Below are 21,234 nucleotides of genomic sequence, written 5' to 3'. Positions count from 1 at the left end.
GGCATCCTTAACAACCAGTAAACAACATGGTTGTTAGGGAGCGAGCGGACGCCACGTCCTAACAAACCAATAAATATAAAAAAAAGAATTACCGGCAATGAAATATGAAGAAAATAGCATAGGATTCCCCCTTTGGCGGGGTCTAGTATGGATTTTGAGGGGGACCCCTTGCCAAAATGAAAGAAATACATATCATACCCCTATCTGAGCATGCAGCCCAGCAGGTCAGGAATGGGGGTGATGAGCAAGTGACCCCCCCATCCTGAAACATACCAGGCCACGTGCCCTTAACATGGAGTGGATGCTCTGGGGCAGGGGGGCTTTGCTCCTCCAGATCACCTTGTCCATGTTGATGGGGACAAGGGACTCTTCCCCACAACCCACGCTAGTGGCTGTGGGGGTTTGCAGGCAGAGGACTTACAAAATTTAACAAGGGGGCCCTCAGATCCCTCACCCCATGTGAATGAGTATGGGGTACATGGTACCCCTAATTATTCACCCCCAAAAAGTATTCTGTTAAATAGACAGCAGGCAGTTTTTGACAAGTCCTTTATTAAAAAAGCAAAACTAAAGCAAAATGTCCCCCCGGTGTAGATCCATCATCAATCACGATGCTCGCTGTCACCGCTGACTCGGAAAGAAAAGCTCCGCTCCCAATGAAGACTCCCCTCTGTCTGACAGCTCTGCTGCCTCCTGCCACTAAATATACTAAGGGACGGTGCCACTCGGTGATGTCACTGACCAGGGCATGTTGTATTGGTGATGTCACTGACCGGGGCATGTTGTATTGGTGACGTCACTGACCAGCGCATGTTGTATTGGTGACGTCACTGACCGGGGCATGTTGTATTGGTGACGTCACTGACCGGGGCATGTTGTATTGGTGATGTCACTGACCGGGGCATGTTGTATTGGTGACGTCACAAGAGGGCAAGGCCACCCAGTGATGTCACAGGGTGGTAGCACTCCTTAGTTTATTTAGAAGTGGGAGGCGGCGGAGCTGTCAGACAGCAGGAGGAGAGCTTTGTTTTTTCTTCGAGTCAGCGATGACAGCGAGTATTGTGATTGGATCATCGATGAATCTACATCAGGGGGATATTGTTCTTTATTTTTGTTTTGTCAAAAATATCTTCAAGTGGTTTTTTACACTACACTACAATGCCCAGGGTTGTGGGGAAGGGACCCTTGTCCCCATCAACATGGGGACAAGGTGCTTTTGGGAGGGCAGAGCGTCCCTGCCCTGAAGCACCCACCCAATGTTGAGGGTATGTGGCCTGTTATGGTTCAGGAGGAAGGTGGGCACTCACTAAGGGTCTGGTATTGATTTTGGAGGGGAACCCACACTTTTTGTATTATTTTGTCATCGGGGTTCCCCTCAAAATCCATACCAGACCTTGAACTTGGCAGCTGTCTGCTCCTTGTTTACTGGTTGTTGGGGACACTGGTGGCTGCCCTCTCCATAACAACAAGCTATTTACAAGTGTTGCTATGGACACCAGTGGTAAATTCCCCGCAGGATTCACTACTAAAAAACAGAATGCAGCATCTTACTACATACTGGGATACGGGAAGATACCGCTTTGTGATTGGACCCCATAGTCTCTACAAGTCCATGTTCTAGATTCTCCATCCCACCAACCTTGTAATGGTGAGGGATGGTGTGACCTTCCTGTGTGGAATCCCGGGAATACAGAGGACGGGGACATCTCTCTGGTGGGTTCCTGGTATTAGGTGGCTCCATCATATCCTTGTGTCCTTCTGAAAACTCCTCCATCACTCCATACTCCTCATCCTCCTCTTTATACTCTTCTTTAACATCAATATTATCATCCCCGAGGATTCCACTCTGAAAGATATAATAAAACATTCATTGTAACAAACATGCTGTGTATAAATCACAACTACCAATAATTGTCATCATCTACCTGATGATGGTGAGGGATGGTGTGACCTTCCTGTGTGGAATCCCGGGAATACAGAGGACGGGGACATCTCTCTGGTGGGTTCCCATGACTGGATCCATCTGTAGGAAACACACACACTGACTGAATCCATTGTTTCTATGTGTTTATCAGATGATGGGGGATCTAGGTGGATCCTCCGTACTGCTCTCTCCTTTACAATAAAGTCTCCTCTTACCCGGTGATGTGAGGGGCGGCTGATTGTCCATCATGACGTCCTTGTAGAGATCCTTGTGTCCTTCTAAATACTCCCACTCCTCCATGGAGAAATAGACAGTGACACCCTGACACCTTATAGGAACCTGACACACACAATGATACAGTCACCATCCAGACACATCCCTTGTCTGTTACTGGAGAATGTCCCAGAATTCCCGGCACCGCTCACCTCTCCTGTCAGCAGATGGACCATCCTGGTGGTCAGTTCCAGAATCTTCTGCTCTTTCTCCCTCTCAGGTATCAGAGAATGAGATGGAGGCACCATGGTGAGGCTCTGGGTTCTGCTCCATCCTCCTGAGATTGGCTCCCCACTAGACTTCTTCTTTACAACATAATCCTACAGATCAGAAGACAAATAAAACAATATCAACCACCTGACATCATCTAAATGTGTGCAAAAATAAAATGGTCTATTGACCAGAATAGACAAGAGTGATGTCATGTGACCTCCCAGAATCCTCCTCACCTCTCCGGTCAGGACTGTGTTTTATTAATAGAGATGAGAGTGATGTCATGTGACCTCCCAGAATCCTCCTCACCTCTCCGGTCAGGTCTGTGTTTTATTAATAGAGATGAGAGTGATGTCATGTGACCTCCCAGAATCCTCACCTCTCCGGTCAGCAGGTAGATGATCTCCAGGGTGAAGTTTAGTATCTTCTCAGTCATGTGACTCCAGTCCTCCTCCATCCTCATTGGTGCCATCATGTGATCTATACAGGTCTCCTTGTAGACGGATAACTTTGGGAAATGAAAGTAAGAATGATTTGGATGGTATTGGTCACACAATAATAGGATGTGAGGGGGGAATAGGAGGGTTGATGAACATTGAAGAACTACTCCCCCCATGGGAAGACATTTTGTTTGGACTGTTTAGTGTTTACTACAATTTTGGGGTCCGGGGCCCCTTTTCTCTGTTGGGTTTGTTTGGTCTCTGAACTGGTTTTGATGAGTTTTAGATCTGCAGACAAGGAATGATAAATCTGATCCTTCCTATGACTAGTTTGCTCTGAGGCAGTGCTGTGAGGTCAATGTCGGCTCATCATGCAGGGATGGTCACTTTACATCACCCGACGCCCGGGACATGTAGTTCTGGGGGCCGGGCAAGTATTGTGTTTAATCTTTATCCCTGCTGAGGGCAAGCCGCAGGGCTCTCCTTTCAGGTGCCAGCCTCTGCCACCCCGTGTGTGTGAACCTCTCCTGTACCTACTATGCTTCCCCGGCTCTGCTTGCCCATCTGTGGGCCCGGGTCAGCGGGTGTCGGAGGGTAGAGGGGATGGAGGAGAGCGGACATGTTCACTCCCTTCTTGTCCTGACCCAGAAGTGACATTATGACAGATTTCCCGACCATCGAGGCCGGCAAAGAATGTAATGCGGTTCGATGTGCACTACATTACATCCAATGGAGTACAGGGAAGACATTGGGGGTCTTTTAGACCCTGGATGTCTCAATAAAGAGAACCTGTCATCAAAAGTCATTTCATAGAGGACTTTGTCCCCTTAAGTAAAAATGTTTTTTTTAATTGTAAACAATTAAAGTTACACCCAAGTACATAACTCCTCCCCTTAAAAAATGTTGAGGCCCCCCACCCCCACATATGCGCACCCAAACGTAAGAGCACACGCTGGAGCGCCTACACGTGATAACATTGATTGTGATACACGTTACATATCGCCGGTCACACCAGAATGAGAGGATAATTCTAGGAGCAGACCTCCTCCGTACTCTATACTGATGACCTAGAAGGGGCTATAAATGTGTCACCTATAGATAATACCGGGACTAAAGGTTGTCACCATTTCAGCACACACAACTTAAGGTTTGACATGTTGGATATCTATTTACTCGCTGCAACCTCGGCTTTTATATTTTTACACATAAATGGGTCATTTATTGCTTTTTGTGCCCTGAAATCAGCTTAAGTGTATTTTTTTAATGAAATTTGGCATTTCATAGACTTTGTGATAATATTTTGTGACGTAAAAATTAGAACTGCCACTATTTTATTCTCTAAAGTCTCTACTTTCAGAAAATCGATATTTTGGGGGTTTTATGTCATCTTCAGGCCTAAAATGATTTTATAAACGTGTGCAAAAAATGGCTCTGGGTGTGAAAGGGAGAAAGGATAAGCCGGACACTCCCCTTTTCTGAGGAGCAGCCAATCAGTTCTCATTACACTGCAAGGTCTCTCCCCTCTCTGCTAGTCCCCGGGTGCAGTGCTGGAGACAAGCGGGGGAGGGGAGGAGGAGATAAACAGAACAATGTTACACATATTACACATTTAAATTGCTATAAAACTCTTTTAATTTTTTTAAAGCCCCCAACATTTGTAAAAGAGCCTCAGATTTATATATATTTGTTGTAAATAGGAAATAACATCTTATTACCTCCTCTGCTGCCACTTCCACCAACGTCTCCTCTATACTTCTTCCCACGTCACCTCTGATCTGGAACTTCCTGTCTGTACCTGACATCACTACCTGTCTGTACCTGACATCACTTCCTGTCTGTACCTGACATCACTTCCTGTCTGCATTCCATAGAGACTTCCTGTGTGAGTATAGGTGAGATCAGCACCTTGTGGAGTTCAGAGGAACTGCAGCCCCGAGATCCATCCCATAATCCCCCTTCCTGTATAATATGTACCTTACAGGGATACTACGGGAGATGAAACATTACTGAATAAAGGAAGAAGAAATAAATGTAACTCTTATGTAACCAACTGTTCAACAAACATCTCTTATTACATATAGAAAAGTCTTACAAACACAGAACACAAAATACAAATGTATAGCTAATGAGAGCGATCCCGCCAAACCTGATCCTTCTGGGGGGGACAATGCAAAAATATATATCAATCCACTCATAATGACATCATCTTCTGGGAGTGTCTGCACATCCATCCATTTCATACACATTTCATTGTCTCAGCAGATCTCCTGCAGCCTATTAGCACCCATTTCCCTCTCTATGTCTAAGCAGATCTCCTGCAGCCTATTAGCTCCCATTTCCCTCTATGTCTCGGCAGATCCCCTGCAGCCTATTAGCTCCCATTTCCCTCTCTATGTCTCAGCAGATCTCCTGCAGCCTATTAGCGCCAATTTCCCTCTCTATGTCTCAGCGGATCTCCTGCAGCCTATTAGCACCCATTTCCCTCTCTATGTCTCAGCAGATCTCCTGCAGCCTATTAGCACCCATTTCCCTCTCTATGTCACACATTACAACAAGCAGTCACAAAGGTAAATGTAAAATAAAAGCAGAGAGGGAGAGAAGGCTGATAAAGCAGCTCATAGATGAGAGGTACATAAGAACATACAATGTCAATACAAAACAGTGACATGGCCATCAATCACAAACGATTGGAGCAGACAGATCGGTGTCATAGGTGTCCCGTGGGTCCTGAACTGCCTCCAGCACAGGGACAGTAGCAGGGTGTAAAGCAGGTAGGTACTCCAACTTTCTCATTTCTGCTCTGACCTTCATCAGTGCCGGTAACATGGGGGACATAGAAGACAGCCAATGCATGGGAATGGTTCTCCTGGCTGCCCTCATGCAGGTGGAAAGTTTCCTCGCACATTTAGAGAGACCCGAAAAGGTAGACCCAACAGAAAGTAAATGGGCTCAAAAGGGACAGGAGCCCACAGAAGTAACCACAATGGGGTAAGGACCTCCTCCAAAAGGGCGCAATGGACCGGCAATCATAAAAAATGTGGAAAAGAGTGTCAGTTTCCATCCCACAACACCAGCAAACAGAAGAAACATTCGGGTTACTATCATGGAGAACCTCAGGGGTCCGATACCAAAACAAGGGGGTCTTAGAAGGATTTTCTGTACACATTACACACAGAAGATTTAGAAGAGGCCTCCCAAATCCTACTCCATTGATCCAACCCAATATCACATTGAAGGAAACGGGACCATTTACACATATAAAGGGGAGAACCAATAGAAAAAGGGCGACATCTACAAGCAATGTATACGTAGCGGAAATGATGTCCCGGTGGTGTGGGCCTTGGATGCAGATATGCTCTAAAGGGGTAGGTTGTTCAAGAGTCAGAGAAGAGGCTTTGGAGGCAAAAATGTGTTGTATCTGTAGATAAAATACTGATGGGGTGGAATGCGAGCAGCTTTTTGAATGTCAGGGAAGGATTTAAGGTTGTGAATTACGGGATTGACCAAATGTTGCAATTGGAATAGATTAACCTCAGCCCAAGGACGGACTCGACCAATGGCCAGACTATCTGGGAGACTTGGATTAAAAATGATGTTGGTCAAGGGGGAACACTTAGAGCCTACGATGAATCTAACCCTACACCTCCTCCATATAGACAACATAAACTGCATGGGTCCTAATATGAGAGGAGAGGTAGTGCGGGCTGTGACAAAATAAGTCCCCCTCATTCCCTCTTTACACCAAGTCATGGCCAAACATGCACGCCTCTGTTAGCTAGTCGCTGTGGCCGTGTGCATGTGGGTGGGATCTGTGACAGCCTCTGATGACTCCTCTGTCATCCAATAAAGCTGATGGACCTCAGATGTCTTCCATGTCCTACGATGAAGCTGATGGACCTCTGATGTCTCCCCAGTCCTCCAATAAAGCTGATGGAACTCTGATGTCTCCCTTGTCCTACGATGAAGCTGATGGACCTCTGATGTCTCCCCTGTCTTCTGATAAAGTTGATGGACCTCTGATGACTCCCCTGTCCTCCAATAAAGCTGATGGAACTCTGATGTCTCCCTTGTCCTCCAATAAAGCTGATGGAACTCTGATGTCTCCCTTGTCCTACGATTAAGCTGATGGACCTCTGATGTCTCCCCTGTCCTCTGATGAAGCTGATAGACCTCTGATTTCTCCTCTGTCCTCTGATAAAGCTAATGGACCTCTGATGTCTCCCCTGTCTCCAATGAGGCTGATGGACCTCTGATGTCTCCCCTGTCCTCTGATGAAGCTGATGGACCTCTGATGACTCCCCTGTCCTCTGATAAAGCTGATGGACCTCTGATGACTCCCCTGTCCTCTGATGAAGCTGATGGACCTCTGATGACTCCCCTGTCCTCTGATGAAGCTGATGGACCTCTGATGTCTCCCCTGTCCTCTGATGAAGCTGATAGACCTCTGATTTCTCCTCTGTCCTCTGATAAAGCTAATGGACCTCTGATGTCTCCCCTGTCCTCTGATAAAGCTGATGGACCTCTGATGACTCCCCTGTCCTCTGATGAAGCTGATGGACCTCTGATGACTCCCCTGTCCTCTGATAAAGCTGATGGACCTCTGATGTCTCCCTTGTTCTACAATGAAGCTGATGGACATTTTGATGTCTCCCCATTCTCAGATGAAGCTGATGGACTTCTGATGTCTCTCCTTTCATCTGATGAATCTGATGGACCTCTGACTCCCCCCCTGTCATCTGATGAAGCTGATGGACTTCTGACGTCTCCCCATCCTCTGATATCCACCAGTCAATGTTCACTGAAGGAAGGGGGATCCAGGAGTGAACATTCACTGAAGGAAAGGGGATCCAGGAGTGAACATTCACTGAAGGAAGGGGAGATCCAGGAGTGAACATTCACTGAAGGAAGGGGGATCCAGGAGTGAACATTCACTGAAGGAAGGGGAGATCCATGAGCGAATGCTCACTCCAGGAGGGAGAAATCCAGGAGTGAATGTTCACCATGGGAAGTGGAAATCCAGGAGTAAATGTTCAATGAAGGAAGGGGGGATCCAAGAGTGAACATTCACTGAAGGAAGGGGAGATCCATGAACGAATGCTCACTCCAGGAGGGAGAAATCCAGGAGTGAATGTTCACCGTGGGAAGTGGAAATCCAGGAGTAAATGTTCAATGAAGGAAGGGGGGATCCAGGAGAGAATGTTCACTAATCTCCCACCCCTCTAACTGGCATCACCCCATGTGCCGATCCTAGGTGTGCTAATGGGCCCACGGCAGGGGTGTGTGGGGGGACCTACCTTTACCAGGGTGTGTGGGGAAAACCCCCATTGCTGGGCTATGCAGGGGGACCTACCATTACTTATGTGTATGGAGGAATCCACCATAACCTGGGTGTGTGCGGGAGGGCTCACCATTACCAGGGTGTGTGCGCGAGGGGGCACCATTGCTGGGGTGTGTGGGGGAACCCACCATTACAATGGAGTTTGGGGGAGCCAACCATTACTGGGGTAAATGGGGGACCCACCATTTGTCAATAAGATAACACCGTGTTATCATTAGTTCATTTTGAAGTGGAGTTCCCCTTCATCTTCATACTTCTCCTAATGTTGGATGAGGAACTGGTATGGATATTAAAGGGGAACCCCACACTTATTTAGTTTTGAAGCAGAGTTTTCCTTTATATTGTTAGGCCTCACAGTTGAGCTGAATTTTTACTGCCCCCTATATCTGCAGAGGCAGTGGGCAGTGTCTACACATATCCCAGTAGTGATGGTTGTCTTCGCAGTCACAGCAGGAATTATCCCCCAGATGTCACTTTTGGTGGGTGTAGCTCCTGCTGAATGTGACCCATTGAAGTGAATGAGGCTGTTTGACCCCAACAAGTGCAGGCAATGCATGTGACTCACAAACTGCACCAAAAACACAAGGCAGGTGCATTTTTGATGTGGTTTGCCATGTTTTCCATTGATTTCAATGGGGAGGTGCATTTTTTGTGTGGCTTTTTTTTTTACCACACCAAACCTGCACTAAAAATGTGACAAGCAGGACTTCGAAAAATGCAGCGGCCCCACATCGGCTGAGTGTAAAAAGGAATCCGGGAGGGAAATGTAATTTGTTGGCAATTTAAAACTCTTCTCTAGATTTATAAATGTCAGGGACGTGCGATGATTGACACCCCCTTACCCAGATAATGGGGACTTGTAATCTGACAGATTCACACAGGAATTCATTGCTGAAGGAACCCCGAGAACCCTTTGGAGGACCCCTGGCTGAGGAAGGCTGGACTAGGCAGTCATATATTTCTGTCCCCCTTGGTGGGAGTGGAGATGACCCCTCTATCAGTGTAGTGATCCCCCCAAAGGGGGTACTTATGTTCACTCCAGCACTCTGCCTCCCAACCCCAAGAACTGTCTCAGCCCCAACTGACACCCCTGACAATAGTGAAGTACAAGGACCAATGAAAAGCACACACGGTATAATAAACACAGAGATCAGCTTTACTGTAAGACCTCTATGGGAAGTAATAAACATGAACAACAGGTATACGTTCAGTGAATCAAGAGAACAGCAAATCCTGAGACCGGAAGCAATATAACTCACTTTTACACTCAGGCTGCTTTCAGGGAATCCAACCATGAATAACCCCAAGAGCAGAGGAAACACTTACATGGCGCCCTCAAAGTGGGTCTAAACCCCTTTACATAAACTCAGCTCTATGATGTCCAAGCAGGAGGAGAGCAGAAGGATGACTCTGTTGTGTCAGACTTCTCCCTTCTAACCCCCGACACCACAAGCCCAATAGGCAAACACTGCGCCCAACTGATGCTTCATAGCTACTTTCCAAGGTAGAGCTATTCCCTCCCACACCATGCAATATAGAGGCCTGAATACGCATGCGCGTGCCCGTATGGCACCAGTAACTTCAGTCTCTTGGTAACAGGATGAATGTTGGGGTCTTCAGCGAGACACTTTCATTGGTGCACTTACACTCCTATGGTAAAGTATCATTGTAATCCCGTGGCAGGATTTGTATAGCAAAGCAAACACTGTGTCTGTATAGCAGAGCCATCTACACAACCCAGTGCCTGGTGAGTATGGGAGAAGTGTCATGTCTCTGTGTGCCGTGTTCCTGTCATCTGCCAGGGGGCAAAATCCCTCTCACCAGATCCTGGGACTAAGGCCCAAACCATGGTCCTGGAAATGACCGGCTCCTGTGGTCACCTCACGATGAGCCCTTCACACTGTCGGTGTAGGCACTGTACTGTAGGCCACATCTCTCAGGTTGGATGTTCCCTGACTGATGCGGATACCTAAACATGGAGTGAACTGACCCTGAGCACTTCTCTGCCAGGTCCAGACTGTCTCCTGCCACATGCAGACTGCCTCCCCTCAGGAAAAACAAGATGGAGTCCTTCACGCTGCTCTCACTAAGCATGCTGGTCTCTGTAGTTCCATCCCTCATACCAGCTTATCAGGCCATTTCTTTCCAGGACTGCATATCCCACAATGCTTTGCAGCTGCACCTCCTGCTTGAGAAAGTCCCCGTCATTGGCTCCTTTAATACCTCTTCTGATTGGCTCTCTCTGTATTACAGTCTGAGAGGAGAAGGGAGGGGCTGAAATCCCTGACTGCCTTGTGTGTATCCAGTGCAAGTGTCAGATTTCACAGGAGATGCCAGTCAGCAGGTTACAGCATTCACAGATAGGAGTCATTTCCTCCCCTACACAAGGATCTACAGTCCATACACACCCAGCACAAGGCCGGGGTCACACTACCAGACGCTTCTCGGGGCTGCAGTTCCTCTGAGCTCCACAAGGTGGGGATCTCACTTCTGCCCAGACAGGAAGTGTCTATGGAAGACAGACAGGAAGCTCCAGGTGAGAGGTGAGTTGGGAGGAAGCAGAGAGGAGACGTTGCTGAAAGTGGCAGCAGAAGAGGTAATAAGATGTTATTTCCTATTTACACCCAGTAACCCCCGTCATGTTCGTCCTCTTCCTCCATAGTCATGTCCATCCTCTTTCTCCATATTCATGTCCGTCCTCTTCCTCCATAGTCACGTCCGTCCTCTTCCTCCATAGTCACGTCTGTCCTCTTCCTCCATAGTCACGTCCGTCCTCTTCCTCCATAGTCACGTCCGTCCTCTTCCTCCATAGTCACGTCCGTCCTCTTCCTCCATAGTCACATCCGTCCTCTTCCTCCATAGTCACGTCCGTCCTCTTCCTCCATAGTCACATCCGTCCTCTCCCTCCATAGTCATGTCCATCCTCTTCCTCCATAGTCACTGTGACGTCTTTTATCTCCAGCAGATGATGATACACACATATATAGTGTGTGAACCCAGATTAACCCCTTCAGGGGCAGAACATCCCCCACTTCCGGGGCCGGAACATTCTTCTCATTGTGGTGATGTGTCACCTTCTCACATCATCAGTCTATACTAATGGAATATACCACTTTTATAAGTGGCGGGGAATGGAGAATCCTATGACATCACACTGACCTCACAGCTCCTCCTCCCAATGTCCCTCCATCCAGAGTCAGAGAATCCTATGACATCACACTGACCTCACAGCTCCTCCCCCAATGTCCCTCCAACCAGAGTCAGAGAATCCTATGACATCACACTGATCTCACAGCTCCTCCTCCCAATGTCCCTCCATCCAGAGTCAGAGAATCCTATGACATCACACTGAGCTCACAGCTCCTCCTCCCAATGTCCCTCCATCCAGAGTCAGAGAATCCTATGACATCACACTGACCTCACAGCTCCTCCCCCCAATGTCCCTCCATCCAGAGTCAGAGAATCATATGACATCACACTGACCTCACAGCTCCTCCCCCAATGTCCTTCCAACCAGAGTCAGAGAATCCTATGACATCACACTGATCTCACAGCTCCTCCTCCCAATGTCCCTCCATCCAGAGTCAGAGAATCCTATGACATCACACTGACCTCACAGCTCCTCCTCCCAATGTCCTTCCATTTGGCTCCTTTCTTTTTATTCTATGGTCTTAGGATGTGGGAGACCCTTGGCATCCTCATAAGCAAAACAGAACTGTAGATCCTGTGTTGTATGTAATGATGTCAGAATTCTTTTTAACCTGCATAGTGTGGGGGTCCTGTGGGGGGGAATTATACCTCAGCCTGAAGTGGGGCTTTAATAAAATGGAGACCTGAATGGAGAGGTGAGGAGGATTCTGGGAATATCATTTGATGTGACTATTTGTGTTCAGATGTAGAGTTTTCCTCCTGTGAAGTCTGGAGATCATATGACATCACATTGCCTCCACCTCCCTCCCTGATAGAAGAGAGAAAGAAGAAGAAGATTCTAGAAGTCACCAGAGAGATCACTGAGCTGCTGACAGGAGAGGTGAGCGGTGCCGGGAATTCTGGGACATTCTCCAGTAACAGACAAGGGATGTGTCTGGATGGTGACTGTATCATTGTGTGTGTCAGGTTCCTATAAGGTGTCAGGGTGTCACTGTCTATTTCTCCATGGAGGAGTGGGAGTATTTAGAAGGACACAAGGATCTCTACAAGGACGTCATGATGGACAATCAGCCGCCCCTCACATCACCGGGTAAGAGGAGACTTTATTGTAAAGGAGAGAGCAGTACGGAGGATCCACCTAGATCCCCCATCATCTGATAAACACATAGAAACAATGGATTCAGTCAGTGTGTGTGTTTCCTACAGATGGATCCAGTCATGGGAACCCACCAGAGAGATGTCCCCGTCCTCTGTATTCCCGGGATTCCACACAGGAAGGTCACACCATCCCTCACCATCATCAGGTAGATGAGGAACAATCACTGATAGTATCATTAGGATCTGTACATTATCTGCATTGTTACCATTGATGGCATTTTTATTATATATTCAGAGTGGAAACCTGAGAGATCCTAAAGTTGAGGCTAAAGAAGAGATAAAAGAGGAGGAGGATGAGGATGGGGGGATGGAGGAGTCAGAGCTTCTAAAAGAACACAAATATCTGTACCAGGACACCATGGTGGAGTCATCCAGCTACAGGACCCCACCAGAGAGATATCCCCGTCCTCTGTATTCCCGGGATTCCACACAGGAAGGTCACACCATCCCTCACCATCATCAGGTAGATGATGACAATTATTGGTAGTTGTGATTTATACACAGCATGTTTGTTACAATGAATGTTTTATTATATCTTTCAGAGTGGAATCCTCGGGGATGATAATATTGATGTTAAAGAAGAGTATAAAGAGGAGGATGAGGAGTATGGAGTGATGGAGGAGTTTTCAGAAGGACACAAGGATATGATGGAGCCACCTAATACCAGGAACCCACCAGAGAGATGTCCCCGTCCTCTGTATTCCCGGGATTCCACACAGGAAGGTCACACCATCCCTCCCCATTGCAAGGTTGGTGGGATGGAGAATCTAGAACATGGACTTGTAGAGACAATGTGTGGATGTTTATGTGACCTTACATTTTACAGATGATATTCTCTCTCATTTCCTTGATTTAGAGTGGAGATCCAATCGATATAGAATTTGAGGTGAAATCAGAAGAAGAAGAGGCGTATGTGAGGGATGATCAGCAGTCTATGGAGGAGGATGGAATAACGGGGACATTTATAGAGGAGGACACTCCTACAGAGATCAGCACAGGTGGGTCATGAACACTAAATCCATTCCTCCACCCATACTGCTCATTGATTGGTCCAGAGTAGGGCGGGGACTGGGTGATATCAGCCTGTAATCCCCTGGTCACTTTCCTGAGCTGTGTTCCCCGTCCTGTATTCCTGGATTTCTCTCGGATAATCTTCCTTCTCTGTGCTGCAGACACAATTTATGTATCTAGACTGGATTTATGGAGGTTCTGGGGTTCAGCTGGCAGAAAAATGTGGATTTTCACTATAGACTTTACTAGACCTAGGCACCTGGGGTGTGTGCTTTGGGTATTCTGCCCCATGTCCGGGTCTAGTAAGATCTCTGACTGAACAATTCTCCCAGGGTTCCTTGCTCTTTGGTCTGCTGGCTGTGCCGGGTGGAGGGATATGTCTGTATAGTCTCAGACCCAAGTCACTGAGTGCAGTCTCAGGAGATGGGAGGCAGCGGTGTGGGATCTCTGCAACTTGTCTACAGTAAACATGTAAACTGCCACTAATTACTGAATACCAATATTATGAGTCCTGACCCTTACACTGTATATTCTATGTTGTGCATTACAACCTTCTGATACTGTATAGTCCCAACATTTGTATCCTATATAATAGGTTGTACATTACATCGGCGTTACTTCTTTTGTTACACCCATTTCCTCCCAGCTGGACATTTTATATCGGATGATGTGATTGGAGCACAGACTTTTACATGGTGATAATAATGTGATAACATCCTCCAACTTTGGACCCTTAAACAGAAAGTGATAATGAGGGAGGAGTCAATACCCCAATGATGGTGGTCTTCAGGATCAGTCCAGTCTTCATCTTGGTTGTTCTCCCCCCCATCCTCACTCTCTGACCTCTGGTGGGGCTCAGCCCGCTGTTCTTCATGACTAAATCATGGACTAAATAAGGAAGTGCAGTACTTCTTGTGTTGGGAAGATGGCGATGAGTGATAGAGGGGGTGGGGACCCTTGTCCTATAATCCCCTCATCACTGTCCCTCCTATAAAAGACAGTTCTGGTTGTTTACTCACTCTCTGACTAAGGTCCATGAATAAAGAAATGACCTGGTAGGAGGTCAGAGGAGCCATTTCCTAGTTCCCTTGAGGGTGGAATTGTAAGCTCCTCAGAGACCAAGCTGCCTGATGTGGGCGGAGTCCTGGTTTGGGAGAACCAATCAGCTCCTGTCTTGTAATCCTCTTTGTCTTTGTATTTTAGTCCATGGCCGGGAGATGAGGAAAACCTCCGAGGATTGTCTCACTTTGTCTCCAGACTGGAAAGTAGAAGATGAGGACATCACACAGTATAGTCCAGGAGAAAACCCGGCTCCCTCCAATGTCCATCCGGCACCACCCAGTGTAGATGGACCATCGGATTCCTCGTATCCTGAGAAACCTCAGACTGTGCGGGACCGGGCCGGCCTTCCAACAGGGAAGAGCTTCTCCTGTACTGAGTGCGGGAAGGGTTTCCGTTCTAAATCCCTTGTTAATAGGCATAAAAGGTGTCACACAGGAGAGAAGCTGTATTCCTGTCCTGAGTGCGGGAAGGGTTTCTATTATAAATGCAATCTTAATGTTCATAAAAGAACTCACACAGGGGAGAAGCCGTATTCCTGTCCTGAGTGCGGGAAATGTTTTTCACAGAAGTCCAGTCTTTACACTCATCAGAGATCTCACACGGGGGAGAAGCCGTATTCCTGTCCTGAGTGTGGGAAATGTTTTTCACAGAAGTCCCAGCTTTTCAAGCATCAGAGATCTCACACGGGCGAAAAGCCATATTCCTGTCCTGAGTGTGGGAAATGTTTTTCAGAGAAGTTCAGTCTGCACAAACATCAGAGATCTCACACGGGGGAGAAGCTGTATTCTTGTCCTGATTGTGGGAAATGTTTTTCACAGAAGTCTCATCTTTCCACACATCAGAGATCTCACACAGGTGAGAAGCCACATTCCTGTCTTGAGTGTGGGAAATGTTTTTCAAGGAAGTCAAATCTTTCCACACATCAGAGATCTCACACAGGGGAGAAGCCATTTTCCTGTCCTGAGTGTGGGAAATGTTTTTCAGAGAAGTCCCATCTTTACACACATCAGAGATTTCACACAGCTAAAAAGCCATATTCCTGTCCTGAGTGTGGGAAATGTTTCTCTTTTCAATCCGGTCTTACAGTGCATAAAAGATCTCACACAGGGGAGAAGCCATATTCCTGTCCTGTGTGCGGGAAATGTTTTTCAGATAAATTCAAGCTTTACATACATCAGAGATTTCACATGGGGCAGAAGCCATATTCCTGTCCTGAGTGCGGAAAATGTTTTTCACGGAGGTCCAATCTTTACACACATCAGAGATCTCACACGGGTGAGACGCCGTATTCCTGTTCTGAGTGCGGGAAATGTTTTTCACAGAAGTCCCATCTGTACACACATCAAAGATCTCACACGGGGGAGAAGCCGTATTCCTGTCCTGAGTGTGGGAAATGTTTTTCATGGAAGTTCAGTCTTCACAAACATCAGAGATCTCACACGGGGAGAAGCCTCTCTCCTGTCCTGAGTGAGGGAAATGTTCCTCACTGAAGTCCTGTCTTCCTGTACATCAGGGGTCCCACACAACCCTGGAGGTGTATTAGTGCCTTGAGTGCGGGAAATGTCTTCTAGATGAATGTTGCTGGACATCCCAGCTCTCATGTGGGGAAGAAGCACACCCTGATATACACCTCAGATATACTCCATGGCTGACCTTCATCATGGAAGAAACAGTTGATAAGGAGATGAGAGGCCCCCAAAGACGTGGATGAAGTGTGGGACCAGGTTGGCCATTGATATCAGGAGAATAAAAATGGAGTCCTGACCTGTCATTGGCTGAGTACATTTTGTGGTGGGAGATTTCACAAACACTTAAGAGGTCTGATTTTTTATATAAAAACCTGCTGATCAGCTCAGTGAATTCCAGTAAAGGGCTCTGTGTTTACTAACAACACAGGACTCTGTACACAGAGCAGAAATCTGGCAATTTATTCTCTTTGTAAAGCAGAAAGAGAAATCAGCCCCATTAGTATGAGCAGCACGGATCACACACAGGACACAGATCGCACACAGGACACGGATCGCACACAGGACACGGATCGCACACAGGACACGGATCGCACAGAGGACACAGATCACACAGAGGACACGTATCACACTAGTGAACAAACACAACAATTTCCATGTTAAATCGATGTAAAATGTTTGATCAGCTCAGCAAATCTCCCGAGGACATTTGGTTAATCCCCCATTACACAGAAGGGAAGTACAAGAACTTTCCCGGGGGGGGGGGGGGGAATTGCTATGCCGTGTTTTTCAAGAAGTCAGGAGATGGGAAGTATGAATCAGATATATTACAATCCACATTTTAGGCCTGAAGATTAGTTAAACCCCCAAACATATATTTCTGAAATCAGAGGACGTGCAGAATAAAATGGTGGTAGGTACAATCTTTATGTCACATGATATTAAATCAATAGTTCATCAATGTTACATTTCAGTACAAATACATTCATTGTAATCTTAGAGCACATAGATGACATTTGTTACTTAGTTTTTCTGTAAATAATGAGGTTGTGCCGAGTAAATAGATACCCAACGTGTCCAGCCCTAGAATTGTGTGTGCTGATGACAAAACTTCAATAATGGCCCATGGGGGGCACTATAAATGCCTTTCCTGGTCCTCGGTGTAGAGGTGACCCTGAATAATGGATGGAGAATGACTGCTCTCACTCTGGCATGCATGGCGTGATGTAATGTGTGTGGTGCAAGCCATGTTTTGGTTGTATGTAAGAGGGGATTCAAAGATTTTGGTTCGGGGTTTAAGTGTTTGGGTGTAAGTTTCATTGTTTTTACTTATCTTTATTGCTATCACATAATTGACCATTATCCCCCTATAGGATTTTATGGTGACGGGTTCTCTGTTAAGAGACATCAGGACCCTGATTTACTAAGACGTGAGTCTACCAGCAGACTCTGAACATTCAGGCAGACTCAGTTAAATCAGTCAAGACCTGTCAGTCCTCTGAGCGACGTCTAGCAATCTCATTGACGAACGTCAACTTTACTATTAGTAAATGTGGAATCACGTCTGGCACATTTTTAGGTGCAATACCGGATATGTTCACTAGATGGCGCACAAGCGCGGGCTTTGTACCATTGGCGTTTTCCTGTTGGCATAAGAGAATACTTAGAATGTAACATAATTAGTATACCTATATATATATATTTTTTTTTGCTGTTTCTCCAAAATGATGAGACAACTGATGCATTTACTAATGAATGTCATACATTCTATTTTCAGATGTTATACATTTTCACACTTATATCTCAAATAATTGGGAATGTCTAGTTCTAATTTCCCAATATAATGATATATCTTCATTCTCTGTAATCATGTAACTATTCTATGTTATAGACAAGTGCAGCGCTATAAATGCATGTGATCAATAATGAACGCATGGAAAAACCAAAACGTGCAAAGAATTGCAATAATGATGTAAAATTGTAAATGGTGCTAAAATAAGTTCCTATAATCATTCCTGAATAATGGAATGTCCTTGGTGTGAGAGTACCAACTCAGAGAGTGCCTATGAATGACACGTGTGGTCTCTCCGTGACGGACAGTAGTGCATGAACTCGTGAAAGGTAAACCACCCTTGGGACTGGTCTACACTCACCAGAACAAAAGTATTAATGTGCATGGGTTATACACATCACACATCTGGGGGTGCAGCGGTATGCTGGCAGCTATGGGTTAGTCATCCAGCTCCATCCATCCATTCATCCATCCATCAGGGTGGGTGCCCAAATGGTCCTGGGGAGGAATTAGCTCAGCCACAGGAGCCAGAAAGGTGCTTAATAGTGTAGTACACTGTCACAGGGGTGGATGACCTTTCACGAGTTCATGCACTACTGTCCGTGGTTATATTTATCTTGTGTAATACCATTTTAGTAGTCTATATCATTTGACCAGCGCTCGCTCTATCATTTTTAAACAATGTAACTATTCTACATTGTATCTCAATTTGTGTCTCCCACAGTGGTTTAGTGGTTAGAGCTCAGAACTTACAGCACTTGGGTCATGGGTTCTAATCCCAGTGATGGCTACATCCCAGTTTGCATGCTTTCCCTGTATGGATGTGTTTCTGCCAACACTCAAATGACATGCTGTTAGGTTCATTGGACCTAGTTACATGGCTGAGTTTCTGCCCTTAGATTATAAGCTCCTTGACATTTATGAACGTTCAAAAAATGGAGATCAATTTTCTGGGTTGTGTCAGTGCCAGGAATATTGATCAATCAATTATGATTTTGCCTAATGACTAGAAAGTGGATGAATGTTACCTGCGTCCTGTTCTTCTGCCAATTAGGAAATGTGCAAGTTTCATGCTGTGTATATTTCATTGTAACTTTTTTCTCTTCTTTTAAATCTGTCTCCTTATACAACTTGACCCCCTCCCCCACCCCATCATCACCTGTCCCATATGCAAATCTATGGATCACCGCCCCACTCTTTTTAACTATTTACTGATCAAGTGAATGTGTCTCATTTTCTATCAGCTACAGCTCAGATCTCACATTATTATACAATTGCTGATTGTATCTCACCACTAGTCTGATTGAATTCACAATCCCTGGTCAGTCCCGGTCCCTGACCTATAATAACCTTTAGGGCCAGTTTACCCTACATGTGTTTCAGTTGCTTTTTTGGCATCACAAACGCACAGAGAGAAGGTTATATGGTTTTCAATGTCATAGTTCACATCAGCGCTTGCATTTTCAGTGCATTGCAGGTGCTGTAAACAAAGTTGACCACGCTGCATTGTTTATGCACAGAACTGTACTAGAACACATTGAAACGTCCTTGAATGTACTAAAGTGCACATGTCCCTAATTAAATTGAATAAAAAGAAAGTAGAAAAAACTAACTTGAAGGGATACAAAAATGTAATGCAACGTGTCCAAAACGCATCCAAAATTTACTGGAACACAATAAACATGCATGCCAAAAGGGCCTGAAAAAACGCATCAGGAACACATCTAGACTGTTTCTATAGTGTGAACTGACCCTTAGGACTTGTTCACACCATTGGTGGTGCAGAAACGCATGCAAGAACACACATTTTCCAGCACAGCAAAGAAATGCAATGCCCTCTGCAGATGTGCACGGTTAGGCGCAACACACTTTTAAAATAATATGCCTGCAGTATTTTTGCATGTTCCCACACATTAGGCAGCCCATTGAAATTAACGAGCTGAGGAAAAAAAAAGTAAAAAATGCCCCATTCACACAGGTCCTCTGTCCTGTACAGCATGAATGAGGGGGTTGTTTATGTGGGCGGAGCCACCTGTTACACTATGGGGACACAGCAGCTGTATGAACACAGGTTGTCATCTGACAGGTGTGATGGCGTGGGGAAGTGGCCCTGAATGCTCACTGTCTGTGTTCAGGGCTGTACACCTGCACCCATATGCTTGTCAAATTATGACCTGCAGCATTTCCATAGTGTAACATAGGTTGGCTGCAAACGGCGACAGCCACAAAAACCAACCACTGATTCCCACGCTACAGGCCACAGCACCCATGTGAATGAGCCCCAAGACCTCCATTACACACACAGCTTGATTTATGAACTCAGTACAGTTTTATCATTTAGATTTCACAGGAATATGGTTGGGATTGTGTCCATTAATAATGTTTTTAGTGTATTTTTACCATAAATATAATTTGGATATTTTCTCTGGAGGTGGGGGGCTGTCAGGTATGCTGTACGGGGCCCCATGATATCTAACAGTGGCCCTGGGTGTATGCTTGTGTCTGTGCCACCTGTATAGTTAGGAAGAACCTTGAACCTCTGCTATGTACCTCAATGGATCTAGGAATTGGACATGTTTCCTCCTGAAGATACAACAATTATTAATAATGTTTCCCCGGCCAATGAGGATCAGCTCCTCGGTGGAGAACAGCGATCTCGCCATGTCCAGATGTGGTCTGGAATTCCACAAAAGAACAATTCACAAAACTAAAAAATAGACTTGTAAATGACCACTTAACTCTCCTAACTACACTCCCATCCACTCACACTCCCCACTACCACTTCCAGGTGTGTACAAACGTCCTGCCGCCAACGTCATGACGTATTTCCGGTATGACAGCTGCTCTAGCGCCTCCTCCAACAGCCGTCTTGGCATTTATTTGTGCACCATAGCAATTTTCCATGCGGCTCCATTGTGTATATGACATTCACAAATATATGTTTGCAGTTCTATTGTGGATTTGGCATTGGTGACTGTATGCTTGAAGCTATACTGTGTATATGACATTAGTGAATGTATACTTGCAGCTCTGTGTATATGACATTGGTGAATGTATGCTTGCAGCTATACTGTGTATATGACATTCACAAATATATGTTTGCAGTTCTATTGTGGATTTGGCATTGGTGACTGTATGCTTGAAGCTATACTGTGTATATGACATTGGTGAATGTATGCTTGCAGCTATACTGTGTATATGACATTGGTGAATGTATGCTTGCAGCTATACTGTGTATATGACATTGGTGAATGTATGCTTGCAGCTATACTGTGTATATGACATTGGTGAATGTATGCTTGCAGCTATACTGTGTATATGACATTGGTGAATGTATGCTTGCAGCTATACTGTGTATATGACATTGGTGAATGTATGCTTGCAGCTCTACTGTGTATATGACATCG

General features: G+C 45.8%; 1 protein-coding gene across 1 annotated transcript in view; it reads left to right on the top strand.

Annotated features, from left to right (window-relative positions):
• The window catches only part of LOC149460642 (uncharacterized), a 108,760-nt gene extending 91,649 nt beyond the window's left edge, over nucleotides 1-17,111 (top strand). Inside the window, 3 exon segments of the mRNA XM_089679407.1 lie at nucleotides 13,039-13,249; nucleotides 14,711-16,006; nucleotides 16,009-17,111. Of these exon segments, the coding sequence (XP_089535533.1) occupies nucleotides 13,039-13,249; nucleotides 14,711-16,006; nucleotides 16,009-16,040 (1,539 nt within the window). The 3' untranslated portion in view covers nucleotides 16,041-17,111.
• Nucleotides 17,112-21,234: the final 4,123 nt, after the last annotated feature.

This window comes from Staurois parvus, unplaced genomic scaffold (assembly GCF_062004578.1).
Source record: "Staurois parvus isolate SC_StPar_1 unplaced genomic scaffold, SC_StPar_1.0 ptg000223l, whole genome shotgun sequence".
In the NCBI taxonomy this organism is placed as follows: domain Eukaryota; kingdom Metazoa; phylum Chordata; class Amphibia; order Anura; family Ranidae; genus Staurois; species Staurois parvus.
This window is presented reverse-complemented; position numbering and strand designations above follow the sequence as displayed.